This window comes from Erpetoichthys calabaricus, chromosome 12 (genome assembly GCF_900747795.2).
Source record: "Erpetoichthys calabaricus chromosome 12, fErpCal1.3, whole genome shotgun sequence".
NCBI classification, from domain to species: Eukaryota; Metazoa; Chordata; class Cladistia; order Polypteriformes; family Polypteridae; genus Erpetoichthys; species Erpetoichthys calabaricus.
The window spans coordinates 60,374,463-60,387,394 of NC_041405.2; the positions used below are offsets into that span (position 1 = coordinate 60,374,463).

Below are 12,932 nucleotides of genomic sequence, written 5' to 3' on the forward strand. Positions count from 1 at the left end.
TACAGAGAAAAGAAAAAAAAAATAGGGACACAGTGGATAAAAAAAAGGTCGAAATGTCAACGTTAATCTTGAAATTTCCACTTTAATCACCTAGTTGATTTTGTCATTAAAGTAGAACGTCATAAACTTAATCTCAAAAAATCATTTAATTTACTAGTTTTTCAATCATCCATCATAACTAAAGTAGCACATTAAATGCTTTGTATTCTATGTGTTCTTCTATGTACTCTATACGTGTGAATCACTACGTGTTTCTTAAACGCGCTTTCACTTAGCCGACAGAAAGTTTTATATTACAGATTTTTCTTCTTTTTTTGCTCGGTCTTTCAAGAAAGTTGACAGTGTTGATAGCGACAGCAAAATTCCAAATTCACTGGCAACGTCTTTTTTTCTTTTTGCAATCAAGAGATGTAAAAAATGTAAAGTTTTTTTTTCTAATATGAACTGTTATCGTTTTTTCGTGTCTGCCGTTTCTATAGGAGGGTGACAATGAGTTAAATTCCAATGGATGTTTTTCAAATGTTGACGAGCAATAAATAAAAGGTATCACTGAAATCCGCAGGAAATAAAAAAAGGCAAAAAAAAAAAAACTACGAGGAAAGTCAGAAGAAAGAAAAAAAATTTACAGTGTTTCTGTTTGGGGGGTTGTTGTGTACAAATGAGCTGCGGTACAGAATTAACTGCTCTGTGAATGATTCATTCAAGCATTTCAAGGTCTTTAGGGCACTTCGTTGTAATGAAAGTATCTGCTGAATGTACTTTGTAGTAACGAGATTTCTGTAGACTCGCATCATATAGGGAAGCTGTCGGGACCATAAAAACACTTTGCCGTAATGAAAATTTCGTTGTAAAGATATTCGTTGTAATGGAATTTTACCTGTATATAGATAAATCACTGCACTGACCAAAATTACGTCCACAAACACATGTATCTGGGCTCCGACTGACGCTTACTAACGCTCTCGGCTGTTTGTTTACAATCGCGCAAGTGGATACACGTGACCGCATTCAGGTCGTAATGCAAGATGTTGGTCGTAAATCAAAATAAAAATTTTGGTCGTAAATCAAGTTGTTCGCATGTCAGGCCGGTCGTATATCAAGGGCCGACTGTACACGCTTTCTTCTATTGAATTGAATTAAATTCCTTTATTGTTATTGTATGGTACAATGAGATTCAATATGCAAATCCTCCATAAACTTATTTCCTGTAAATTCATATAATACAAGTAATAATAATAATAATAATACAGTAAAAGCACAATGAAAAATACACAATATGAAAGCATAAGTACAATATTCATGTACATATTATGCAGATAGTGAAATGGTTCATAAAGTGGCTTATGTTGTGCAATTTTACAACTGTAGTGCAAGTTTACAGTGAGGTAATTGTACTTATAAGTACAAACAGGAAAGGCTCTGAAGCATTTGTTGTATGGGAGCCGTTCAAATAGACTGTGCACATGGCTGAGGCAACGTGTGCTAGAAGCTGTATCCTAATAATCCTCTTTCCAATCAGCTGCTATAGAACTGTGACTCCACACTCAGATACAGTTGGTTAAAATACTCTGAGTGGTACACTGAGAATAACAATGCTAAAGTAGCTATGGTATTTGGAATAGTTTAGCTATTCCATGGACCATTATATGGTTACAGGTTGATTACAATCAGATGCCTAAAACTAATAATTTCAGTGTGTCTGATAAATGGATGTGGACGTGGATGTGAGTCTAAGAAATAAAGGGAAAGCACACAAGAACAGTAGCACTGCTTTGGCGCTGGGTGCTGCCAGTTTGCAGAACTGAGCCGAAAACATGCCTATGCAATGGATTGAGAATGTGTGTGGCTCTACGCCAAGTTTAGTTTTGATACATCGCAATGTGATTGTGTTTTGTACATATGAACCATTTATACATGAGGCCCCTGGTGATTGGTTTGACTTTAGTCTATTTAATCTGAGCAATAATTCTCCCCCTACAATTTCTAAACCACTCAGATCATCCGTAGTAGTCCCTTTTACCACTAGGAGATTATGTACTTCCTCATTTGTGAAGACCTCAGAACAATCCAAGTTTAGAGCATTTGTTATTTCACTGTCAACATTTTTTAATTCCCTTTTACTATTCTTCACTTCACCTCCTCCTTTACTGTTCTTTTACTGCTAAAATACTGAAAGAATGTCTTTGGGTCATGTTTCACCTCATCTGTTATATTCATCTCTAACTGCCTTTTAGCCTCCCTAATATCCTTCTTAATGATAATAATTGCCTTCATGTTCTCATACGCCTTATGATTCACATTAGAGTTGTTAGACTTACATGCCTTATACAGCTATTTTTTTCCTTTGTAGCTTCTTCTTCAACTCTTTATTAACACACTGTTTAGTTTCTTTTAAGTTTCCTACTAATTCAAAATTTTGGTATGTACTTGTCTTGTATTATATGTAAAACCTTTTTAAACATGTTCCACGGCTACTCAACTGTCTCTTAAAAGCTTATCGCAGTCTATCCTGCTAAGACTTTTGCCACATCTGCTCAAAATTTGCCCTAACAAAGTTAAACTTAACAATTTTTGATCTTAGCATCTGCACTTTCCTAAAACACTGAAAACTGTATTACGTTATTGTCACTTGACCCTAGTGGTTCTATCACTTCTACACCCTCAATTCTATTCTGATTATTACAAAATACTAAAACTAGACAGGCTTCCCCTCATGTTGGTGCTTTAACATAGTGTTAAAAAAACAGTTAGGAGGTAGACATTAGGACTTTAGGGACTTTTAAAACTAGACTTGATATTTTTTTAGAAGAATTAAGTGGACAGGACTGGCAAGCTTTGTTAGGCTGAATTGCCAGTTCTCATCTAGAATGATCTAATATTCTAATTGTACAGCCCAACCTAAGTGCTTTTTGAGCAATGACTGGACTTTTTATTCTCCTAAAGTATAGTGGACACTATTAAACTCTTTCTTTGTTTCTTTGTTTCTTTTTTTCTTAGAAATAAAAATTCTCCAACCAGCAGTATTTTCTCCCATCTAAATGTGACAATGTTTTTGATTAGGAGTTATATTTGCCATGTGGTTTAAAATGGATAACAAAAAAATGGCATACTGAATATTGCATGCAGGTGCATGGTTAACATGTCTACCATAGCCCTGCACTCTGACTTTCAAAAATCATATGAAAAAAAGTAATCCCTCAAGGATTAATAAAGGATATCAAATAAAAAAATCAAATCATACAGAAGTATGTGATTGTGATATCTTCAATGTGAAAATTCTACAAACACTAAAACTAGAAAAGTTTAAAAAAAATTATATAATATTGTTAATAATTTATTATAGCCTGTGATTCTAAACCATATCTTGTCCATGTTTTATGCAAAACACACTTAGGGAGCATTCAAATGTAGCATGTTAACTGAATATAATAAGATGTATAAATGTTGACAGACTAAGGCATATCTAGAAGAATGTGTGGAGATTGATGGAGAAGAGAAACTGAATACCCCGACTGTTTTTTTTTTTTAAGTTTCCCCTATTGTTAAGGAACTTTAAAAACAGACAGCCAATCTTAAAGAAAGCAGCCCTGATATTCTATATCTTATGTCTACTGTAAACATACCCACCCAGCACACAACGAAACAGTTCAAGATCCTGGCTGGCAACCCACCAGGTAGACACACAGTCCAGTCCCACCCCTCAGAAATGACCATCTATCAGCTGCAGCTAGGAGTTATGTGGGCATCCCCTTGGCCTGGTCCAGCTGCTTGAGCCCTCAACAATGAAGATCCTGTGAGCCGGATCACCCTCGGGGAATCACACCACATGGCCATAGTGTCGTAACTAACATTCCCTCACAATGCATGTAATATGCCTCATTTGGGAATCCGTAAGCAACGACTCGTTCAGCTCAAAGTCAAACCAGCAGTGCCCAAAGATTCTCCAAAGAGCCACAGGATAGCATCCATGTCTCGCAACCATACAGCAAAACAGGACAAGGTTACAAAATTGATCATCACAAGTGAAAAAAGCTCATACAAAAAAGAAGCAAGTTACAATTCCTTGGTTATATAATCCAACAGTTAATAACAGTCAGACCATTCACCAATTCACCAAACAAGAAAGTCTCCAAACACTTGTTAAACAGAGTGAGAGAGTCAGCAACAACAATTTATGTCTTGTATAGCCCAAAATCACACAAGGAATGCTACAATGGGCTTTAACAGGCTGTCTTTTGACAGCCCCCCCAGCCTTGACTTCCTAAGAACACAAGAAAAAAAAAAGTTGTAGGAAAAAAAATGGCAGAAATATTGGGAAAGGTATTTCAGAGATAGACCCCCTTCCAGGTAGGTTAGGTAATCCTCTTCACAAAGCTGCATGGCCAATCTAGCTCTGAGTCAGCATATCAAAATCAGTTGGGCAGCCAGGAGCTGCACATAAAAAGAAGCTGAATTGAGATTTGATACAACGCAAATGTGACATCACCTGATGCCATTCATTAGCAAACTTGACTGGTCAAGAAGGAGTACAGGACCTCACAAGTGTCTCCATATAAGAGGTGAACGAATGAGTAATCTGTAGGTAAACATCAAGGATTTGAACATAAAATGTGTCGCAACAGGAAGCCAGTTTAGGAATCTAGTTGAATACCAGACATGCTACTGAATTTTGAATTTTCTGCAGTGACTTGTTGACACTATTAGGTTCTCCCTCCATCAGAGAGTTGCAGTAGTCCACACATGACTGGACCAAAGCTTGGACCAGGAGTTTTTCATCCAAAACTGTCAGATATGGTCTGATCTTACAGTTATTGTATAGAATGAATCTGTAGGACCGAAAGACCATAGCAAAATTGTCCCTAAAGGACAGCTCGTCATTGATTATTCAATGGTACACAGCTCAATCAAACAAATAAAAATATCATAACAAATACTAACTTAACAAATACAACAATATGCCTCAGAATTAATCCAAAAAGCAAAGAAAAAAATAAAGATAAATATTCAAGGAAAGTGAACAACATGAGTAGAAAGCTCCATCTAACATAGACCTTTATAAATGATTAAACAGTTAATTGCAAAAGAGAGTTAATCACATGTCTGGTATGTTTATTTTATAATTATATTAATAAATTCTAAGAATGTTAACACATTCACATAAAGAGAATTTGATTTTTTCCAATTTAAGATAACAGAGAATGTTGTGTTTCCAGTGAGTTATATAAGATGCATTGGGATTTGTGCAGGTGAGTAAAATAAATTTACATTCCAGTAATATGGTATATAGGACATTGAAACCAATTTCTCATTACACACTTTAATCCCATCAGTTATACATCAAATACCATCATCAATAAATTAGGAATGATTTTAAATCCTATGCTGTCCAAGAAATATGCAAGATTGTTTAATACAAAATGATGTTAGTGTAGGGAATTCTCACAATTTATATCCTAATTATGCTTGCACTAGATGACAACTGACAAAGGTTGCATGTTGTTCTGGGTACATTTTAGAAAATTGGTAAATAAGATACATGTGATTGATGAAAGATTTATAATCGCAAGGCACACATTCAACTAAAATCTATTATACGAAAGGATGTTATCTATTTCTTTTATGACTTTCTAGCTAAAAGATCCTATTCCCATTATTCCCCTGGATCATTAAAAGGGTAAATCCTTTGAAATATTTTTATATACTATGCTGCTCTTAAAATGTGTTCTACATTGGTTCCATACTTTTTCCATAATTTGCGAATGACAAGGTTGTTGGTAAACAAATATGTATTATAGGTATACTAGTTCTGTATTTAGTGATTAATAATAATAATAATTTGTTACATTTAGTATAATCTATACTTGTATTTTAACTGAGAAGTGCTATACAAAAATATATTGTTAAAATTACAAAAGTATATAATGTGTAATAAAAATAAAGTTAATAAATGTTGACTGGAGCACAGAGAAGAATATACAAAGAAGTGTTATAACAGGACTACCTTTCCATTACAAACAAAGCTGGTGTAGACTCATGGATTTAAGCCAGTTTCCAAAATTTAATTTGGAGTCCAGTAGTAAAATTGAAAGTTATGTAGTGCCATGCTGCCTTCTGCAAAATATCTCTGTAATATCTCCTTTTTGATGCATGGCTGTTTTTAATTCAAGATAAATAATGTTACAACTGCAATTAACTTCTCAAAAAAGAATGTTATGGGTGTATTTTGGTGATGTTGTGGAACAGAAATAGCAGATTTGGAAGGAAATTCATTTAACTATATTGTTTCTCCCTACTAATATAAGATGGAAGATACATCACCTACTGTATTTAGAACTTGATGTTTTTTCATCACAAAATTGTGATTAAAACAATCTTTATATTTACTTGTGATGGTTATCCCCAGATATTTAACTGCTCTTATACCAATTATAAATAGCTTTGGTCCAATGTGCTAAAGAATTCACTGGAAAAAGTAAGCTTTTATTCAAATTAATTTTGTATCCAGAGATTTTATGAAATTCCCTTTGAATGTTTAAAAACACTAGTATTGATGATTGTGGGTCTGAGATATAAAACACTTTATTGTCAGTGTAAAGGGATACAGTATATTCTTTTCAATTCCTTCACTGTTGACCCTCTTAATCTCTAATTGCTTTAAATGGTAAAAAGCTAATGGTTAGATGGTACTCGAGAAAGGCATTAGTAATAAAAGACACCCTTGTTTAATTATGTGTTCTAATTTAAAGTAATCCAAGCTCATATTTTAATATTGACTGAGGCTTCTGGACTAGAATAAGATGGAAGATTTGATATGGAATACAAAATTATTGTCAATAAAGAAATAATACATTCTTAAACTATAACATATTGATGGGTAGAAGGAATATTCTCTTGAATTTGAAAATAAAAATCTTTCAGGGTTGGATAGACTATGATTCATAATATGCAATTGTCTTTGCAGTTTGTTTTAGATGTTATATTTGCACTTGCCAAAGAACTAAGTCTTGATTTAATACACAATTCAAATCTGCAGTCATTATTTTTTTTTGGGTGCACACATAACTAATGTAAGTACATTTTTCATACTTTCTGTTTCGTCCATGTTTGGTGCATTAATGTTAACCAGGATTAATTTAGATGTGGATAAATCCCCAACAACCATGACACATCATCCTTGGATCCAGTACTATGTGCATTAGTATAAGTGAGAATGTTTTATAGATTAAAATTCCCAGACTTCTGGCTTTCTTATTACAGCTAGAATAGAAGTTTCGGCCAACACAGTCAGTGTGTTTTCAGATGAAACTGGTTCTTACTTGTTAAGTGGGACTCCTGTAAAAAATAATATCTTGGCCTGTAAGGATGTGAGTTGTGAAAGCACTTTCTTCCAATGACCACTCTCCCCACACCATCTTTACCAAATTAACTGGAATGGCCAGTGATGAGTCTACCTCTATCTTTGAGTATATGCTGTCCATAAATGTAGCTTTAGACCAAGTAATGAGACAACTGAGGAAACTACATACAGGAAAAGCTGTGGAACCAGATGTAAACAGTTCTCAAGTTCTTAAGGCTTGTGCTGACTAACTTTGTGGTATCCTATGTCACCTGTTCAGTATATCCCTATGGCTCCAGAAAGTGGACAAAATCCTGTTCTAAATATGGCAGGCGCCTCTTCTCCTAATGACTATAGACCAGTGGCATTTACATGTCACATCATAAAGACCTTAGAAAGACTGTTCCTGGATTTTATGAGTGAACCCACTGCAGTTTGCCCATTGAACAAAGATTGAAGTGGGGTAAACAGTTATTAGCTGGACAAAGCTGGCAGCCCTGCGAGGATTACGTTTCTTGATTTCTCCAGTGCCTTCAATACCATTCCGTCATCCCTGTTAAGGAGTAAGCTCAGAGATTTACAGGTGGCAGAGTTTATGGTGTCCTGGACAATGGACTATCTGGGCCAGGTGCAATTTTCAAGACTCAAGAACTGTGTTTCTGATATGCATGTGAACAACACAGGAGTACCAAAAGGAACTGTCCTTTCTCCTTTTCTCTTCATTAGACTATAAATGTAAGGTCAGTCACTTGCAGATATACTTGGAAACTTCTGCATTTATGGAGTATATCCGATAAGAGGGCTGAAAACAGAGTATAGGAGTCAGGTGGAGAACTTTGATTCTTGATGCAAAGAGAATTATCTGCATCTTAACATCAGCAAAATCAAGGAACTGGTTATGGACTTTTATGCCTCTATGTTTAGTCACTCTTCAGGGAGTGAATGTAGAGGTGGTGCACTCCTACAGGTAATTGGGGGTCCACATCAATGGCAGGTTGGACTATTGTTGTAACAAGGAGAAACTACAGTATATAAGAAAGGGCAGAGCAGGACCTTTTTCCTTCATCCTTCTGATCTTCTACAACTCTGTGATGGCCAGCACAATATCCTATGTTGTGGTGTGCTGGGCTGGAAACATCACTTTAAGAGAGGCTCACTGAATCAACAAACTAATTAAAAGGGCAGGCTCAGTTATGAGATGCACTCTGGGCTCCCTGGATGTATTAGCGAAGAAGAGAGTTAAAACAAAACTGAGTATCATTAACAATGCTGCTTATCCTTTCTCTGACACACTAACATGGAGTACTTTCAGCCAATAAATAATTCAGTAGAAGTGTATCAAGAAACGCTACTAGGGCTCATTTATACTAACAGCAATACACCAGCATAATGACTCACTGTGGCTGTTAGTAAGAAGTTTCTTTCTTTTTAAACTTTCTTTTTAGTCATTTTGGTGTGTTTTCAGACCATTGCGTGTGTGTGTGTGTGTGTGTGTGTCTATATATACACTGTACTGTATATACTGTATATGAAGCCCATTGCGGCACTTCTTGTGTTATTTTGGGCTATATAAAAATAAATTGTATTGTAAATTGTACTGTATATATATGTATTTATCTATCTATTTATGTAATTGTTTATTTAAAGAGCTTCTGTAAAAAGCCAAAATCCCACCTGGTAAAGTTCTGTCTAGGTCAGTGCTTCCCAAACTCAGTCCTGGGGACCCACTGTAGCTGCAGGTTTTTGTTCCAACCAGCTTCTGTTTTTAATTGGACTCCTAGTCCAATTAAGTGAGCTGTTATTTCCCAGTTGCTGTGTTTTGGAGTCAATGGAGAAATAACAAAACTAATTTTGGTAAACCTTTATGAAAAATAAATAACATATAAGAGGATAGATTTTTTTTTTGTTTACTATTTTTTACAGCTTTTTCAGCCTGATTTTCATTGTGCTTTTCCACAAGTTCTGAGTGTTTAATTTATTATCTACTAATTAGTAGGTCTGACGCTGTAGCTGCATTTTCCCAAAGTTTCCAAAGTTCAGCAGCTCTAATTCAAAAAATGGGATTCAACAAAAGCCTGACGCGCAGAAGTGTTTCCACAGACAAATATCTTCGTTTTTAAAAGTTTAGTTAAGTTTAAAGTAAAACAGTTCACACAAAAAAAGGGAAAATTAAAATAGCAAAAAAAAAAAAAATTATAATAAGAAAAATTTAGTTCTAAGCTTAATTTGTTATATCTTAAATCGTTACTAATCACTTATAATTTCTGAACCATTTCGAAACAGGTCAGAAAACTGTATGCTTATCCCATTTCTAACTTAAAAATGGGTCTTTCAAGTCCCTGTTTACTGGGACCTGCTCTAAACACAACTAAACCTAATATCACACAGTTTCTCAATTAAAGCAAGAAGATTCTATCTCTTACTAACTTATAGGGGGAAAAAGACTTTACCATTGTCTATGACTATAGAAGAAATTATATTCTATTCAAATAAAGCAAACATTAATATGAGTTTAACTCAAAACTTTAAGTTTCTAAAATTGGCTCTTACAGACGCTAAAGTTATTGCAGCCTTTCATCATTCAGTGTTGTTTACCTGGCTTTCAATTCTGTTTGTTTCAATTATCATTATTAGGATGAAGGGTGAATGAAGGGTGCAAACTACACAAAAAATAACAAAACAATAGGACTAAAACAAAAGAGAGGTAGGTTTTTAAAGCAAAAGTAGAAATATTTCTAAATGTCTTATAAATGTAAAAATCATACTGCTGTGCATTTCTAAAGGCTGAAAAAGAGAAGGGAAAAAAGGCCATCTAAATCAGGGGTTCTTAACCTGGGGTCAGTGGACCCCTAGGGCGTCCATGGATGGGTTTCAGGGGGTCCATGAAGGTCAGATTAACAATTAATTTACATTCACTATACAGTCCAGTACTGTTGATTTAGAGTAGATGTAGTAGTAGTAGTAGCAGAAGATCTGTTTTAATTTGCACAAGAGGGTTGTATTTCATAATTATAATGAGTAGCCAATAATTTTTTGCATATAAAAGAAGTGCTTTTTTAGATTGTGTACTTTAAAGTTTAATAATACTTTGTGAATGTCATATATGTATGAGACAATCACATCTCAATAAATAAAGTGCATTATATTCATTGCATGCAAAGATGGGTTTATGTGAATATTTCTGGGGAAGGGGGTCCATAGCTTTCATCAGATTCTTAAAGGGGTCCGTGACTCATAAAAGGTTAAGAATCACTGTTCTAAATAAATGAGATCAATTATTATCACTAATTGTGAATTTGGCAGGAATAAAAACTTGCAGCCATAGTGGGTCCTCAGGACCGAGTTTAGGAATCACTGATCTAGGTAATTCTTTGGAGAAAATAGCAGAATTTCAAAATGTGATCTTATCATGACCAAGGAACAAAAGTTACGTATATTTTTGGAAATGTGAAGAAATCCTCAAAATGTAATGTCTTATATTGTAAGGTTGAGTACAACTTGCAGATTTAAAAGTTGCAACATTGATAAAGCAGATGGTAGTGTTGTCTGTCCTCAGTCAAAATGTGAATTTATATTGTTTACATTAAACTTCATACTTACTGGGAGAAGGAGAACTTTAGTAACATGAATGCAGTAACTAAATCTTAGTGCAAGATGAGAATACCATCACATAACTGCAGAAGGCTATGTTTCAAAGAGTTGAGAATTATAAACTGTATTTTACACAAAAACTATCCTAACAATTCTCTACTTTACTTATATATCAAAAACTGAATTTAAAATCAATCTTTATTTTAATAGGTTTGTATTTACCTCAGTCGTGTTTCAGTAAAAAATGTCAGTTGAAAGCTTAATGTAATTTTTGTATACTTTCAGGCTGTTTGCTGTTGGAGGTCGTGATGGCAGCTCTTGTCTCAGATCAATGGAGTGTTTTGACCCTCATACCAATAAGTGGAGCATGTGTGCACAAATGTCTAAGAGAAGAGGAGGAGTGGGAGTAGCAAACTATAATGGTTTTCTGTATGCCATTGGTGGCCATGATGCACCTGCCTCAAATCATTGTTCTCGTCTTTCTGACTGTGTAGAAAGGTAATTATGCTTAAACATTTGATAAGTTCAGTATTTTTTTATGCATATTCACTTTTAGTAATGAACATTGCAATGTATACTACAAATCAGCCAATGAAGGTGAATTTGCAGGCATTTTTTGAAGTAAATGTTCATAATATAAATTGAAACAGAACATTTCCTTAAACTATTACCAACTTGGCTTATTTGTATATCAGTATTTCATGGAGTCTATAAGAGAATAACTTTGAACATCAACAGCTTCAATATAATTTTCACAGACATACACCTTGGCCAAGTCTTAGTTAAATAATACCTGCCCTGCTGCTGTCCTCTTCACGCAGCAGTATACGAGCTGCAGGTCCATTGCTAGACACACACGTGTGCACACAAAGCTAGTTTAAAGTCACCAGACAGATTAACTGGCACTTGAGATGCACAGGCAGGCCTTTTTTTTTTTTTTTTTCCTTAACACCCACACCCATCCGCAGCTTTGAAAAATGAGCCCATGACTGTCCAACCCAAAATAAAATAAGAGTACTGACCCAAACCTGCTTTATTAATAACTAGCAAAATACCCGCGCTTCGCAGCAGAGAAGTAGTGTGTTAAAGAGGTTATGAAAAAGTAAAGGAAACATTTTAAAAATAACGTAACATGATTGTCAATGTAATTGTGTTGTCATTGTTATGAGTGTTGCTGTCATATATATATACATATACACATATACACACACATATACACACATATACAGATATATTATATATACATATACACATATATTTTTAATATATATATTTTTTATATATATATACACATACATACATACATATACACACATAGATGCACTTACAATAACATAGAAATCAATATAAACAACATTAACATCATTATCATATGAGAATATGAAGTAATATATAAGAAGCACATTTCATATAAATATAAATTATTAAACAGTAAAATCTTCTTCAATAATTTGCTACCGTGGCTTTTCGTTGGTCTGTCCAGGATTTTAAATCACATGTAGCTTGCAAACCGTTTCACGTATTGACTTGAAATGTGGTACACATATAATACGTCACGTCTGCTATCCGCTTTATGGGTGATGAATGTATTACTGTTTTTATGTTTATTTTATTTTAGAATCAACTCCTATCTGCGCACACCAGGGCGGCCGTGGGCAGATGCGTATGGTGTATTCACTCCATGTTATCGTGCATTGCGCTGTCACTGGTATTTTCATAAAAGAATTTGAACAATATATAAGAAGCGTATAAATTATTAAACAGTAAAACATTAACATTTAAGAAGTAAAGTTACATTGAGTACTACTGCAGTGCTTCGGGTATACCTCATTTTTCTTTGCCCATTACATGCTTAAATGTATACATTTTTTGGTGTACCTACCCGAGAACACGCGACATATCACCGACCGTGGGAGAAGCATGGATTTTAAACACGCGTTGAGTTCATCTGCTGGTCTCCCTCGTGGAATAACTGGTAATGTTTGAGTAAAATCTACAGCGAGTA

At 34.6% G+C, this 12,932-nt stretch overlaps 1 protein-coding gene across 4 annotated transcripts in view; it reads left to right on the forward strand.

Moving 5' to 3' along the window:
* The window catches only part of LOC114663090 (kelch-like protein 4), a 638,922-nt gene that overhangs the window by 569,040 nt on the left and 56,950 nt on the right, over window positions 1-12,932 (forward strand). For 3 of the 4 annotated variants that reach the window (XM_028816853.2, XM_051935330.1, XM_051935329.1), the window contains exon 9: window positions 11,213-11,425. The exons of the other annotated variant lie outside the window; for it this stretch is intronic. In XM_028816853.2, the coding sequence (XP_028672686.2) occupies window positions 11,213-11,425 (213 nt within the window). The remainder of the gene's footprint in view (window positions 1-11,212; window positions 11,426-12,932) is intronic. 4 annotated transcript variants of the gene reach the window in all.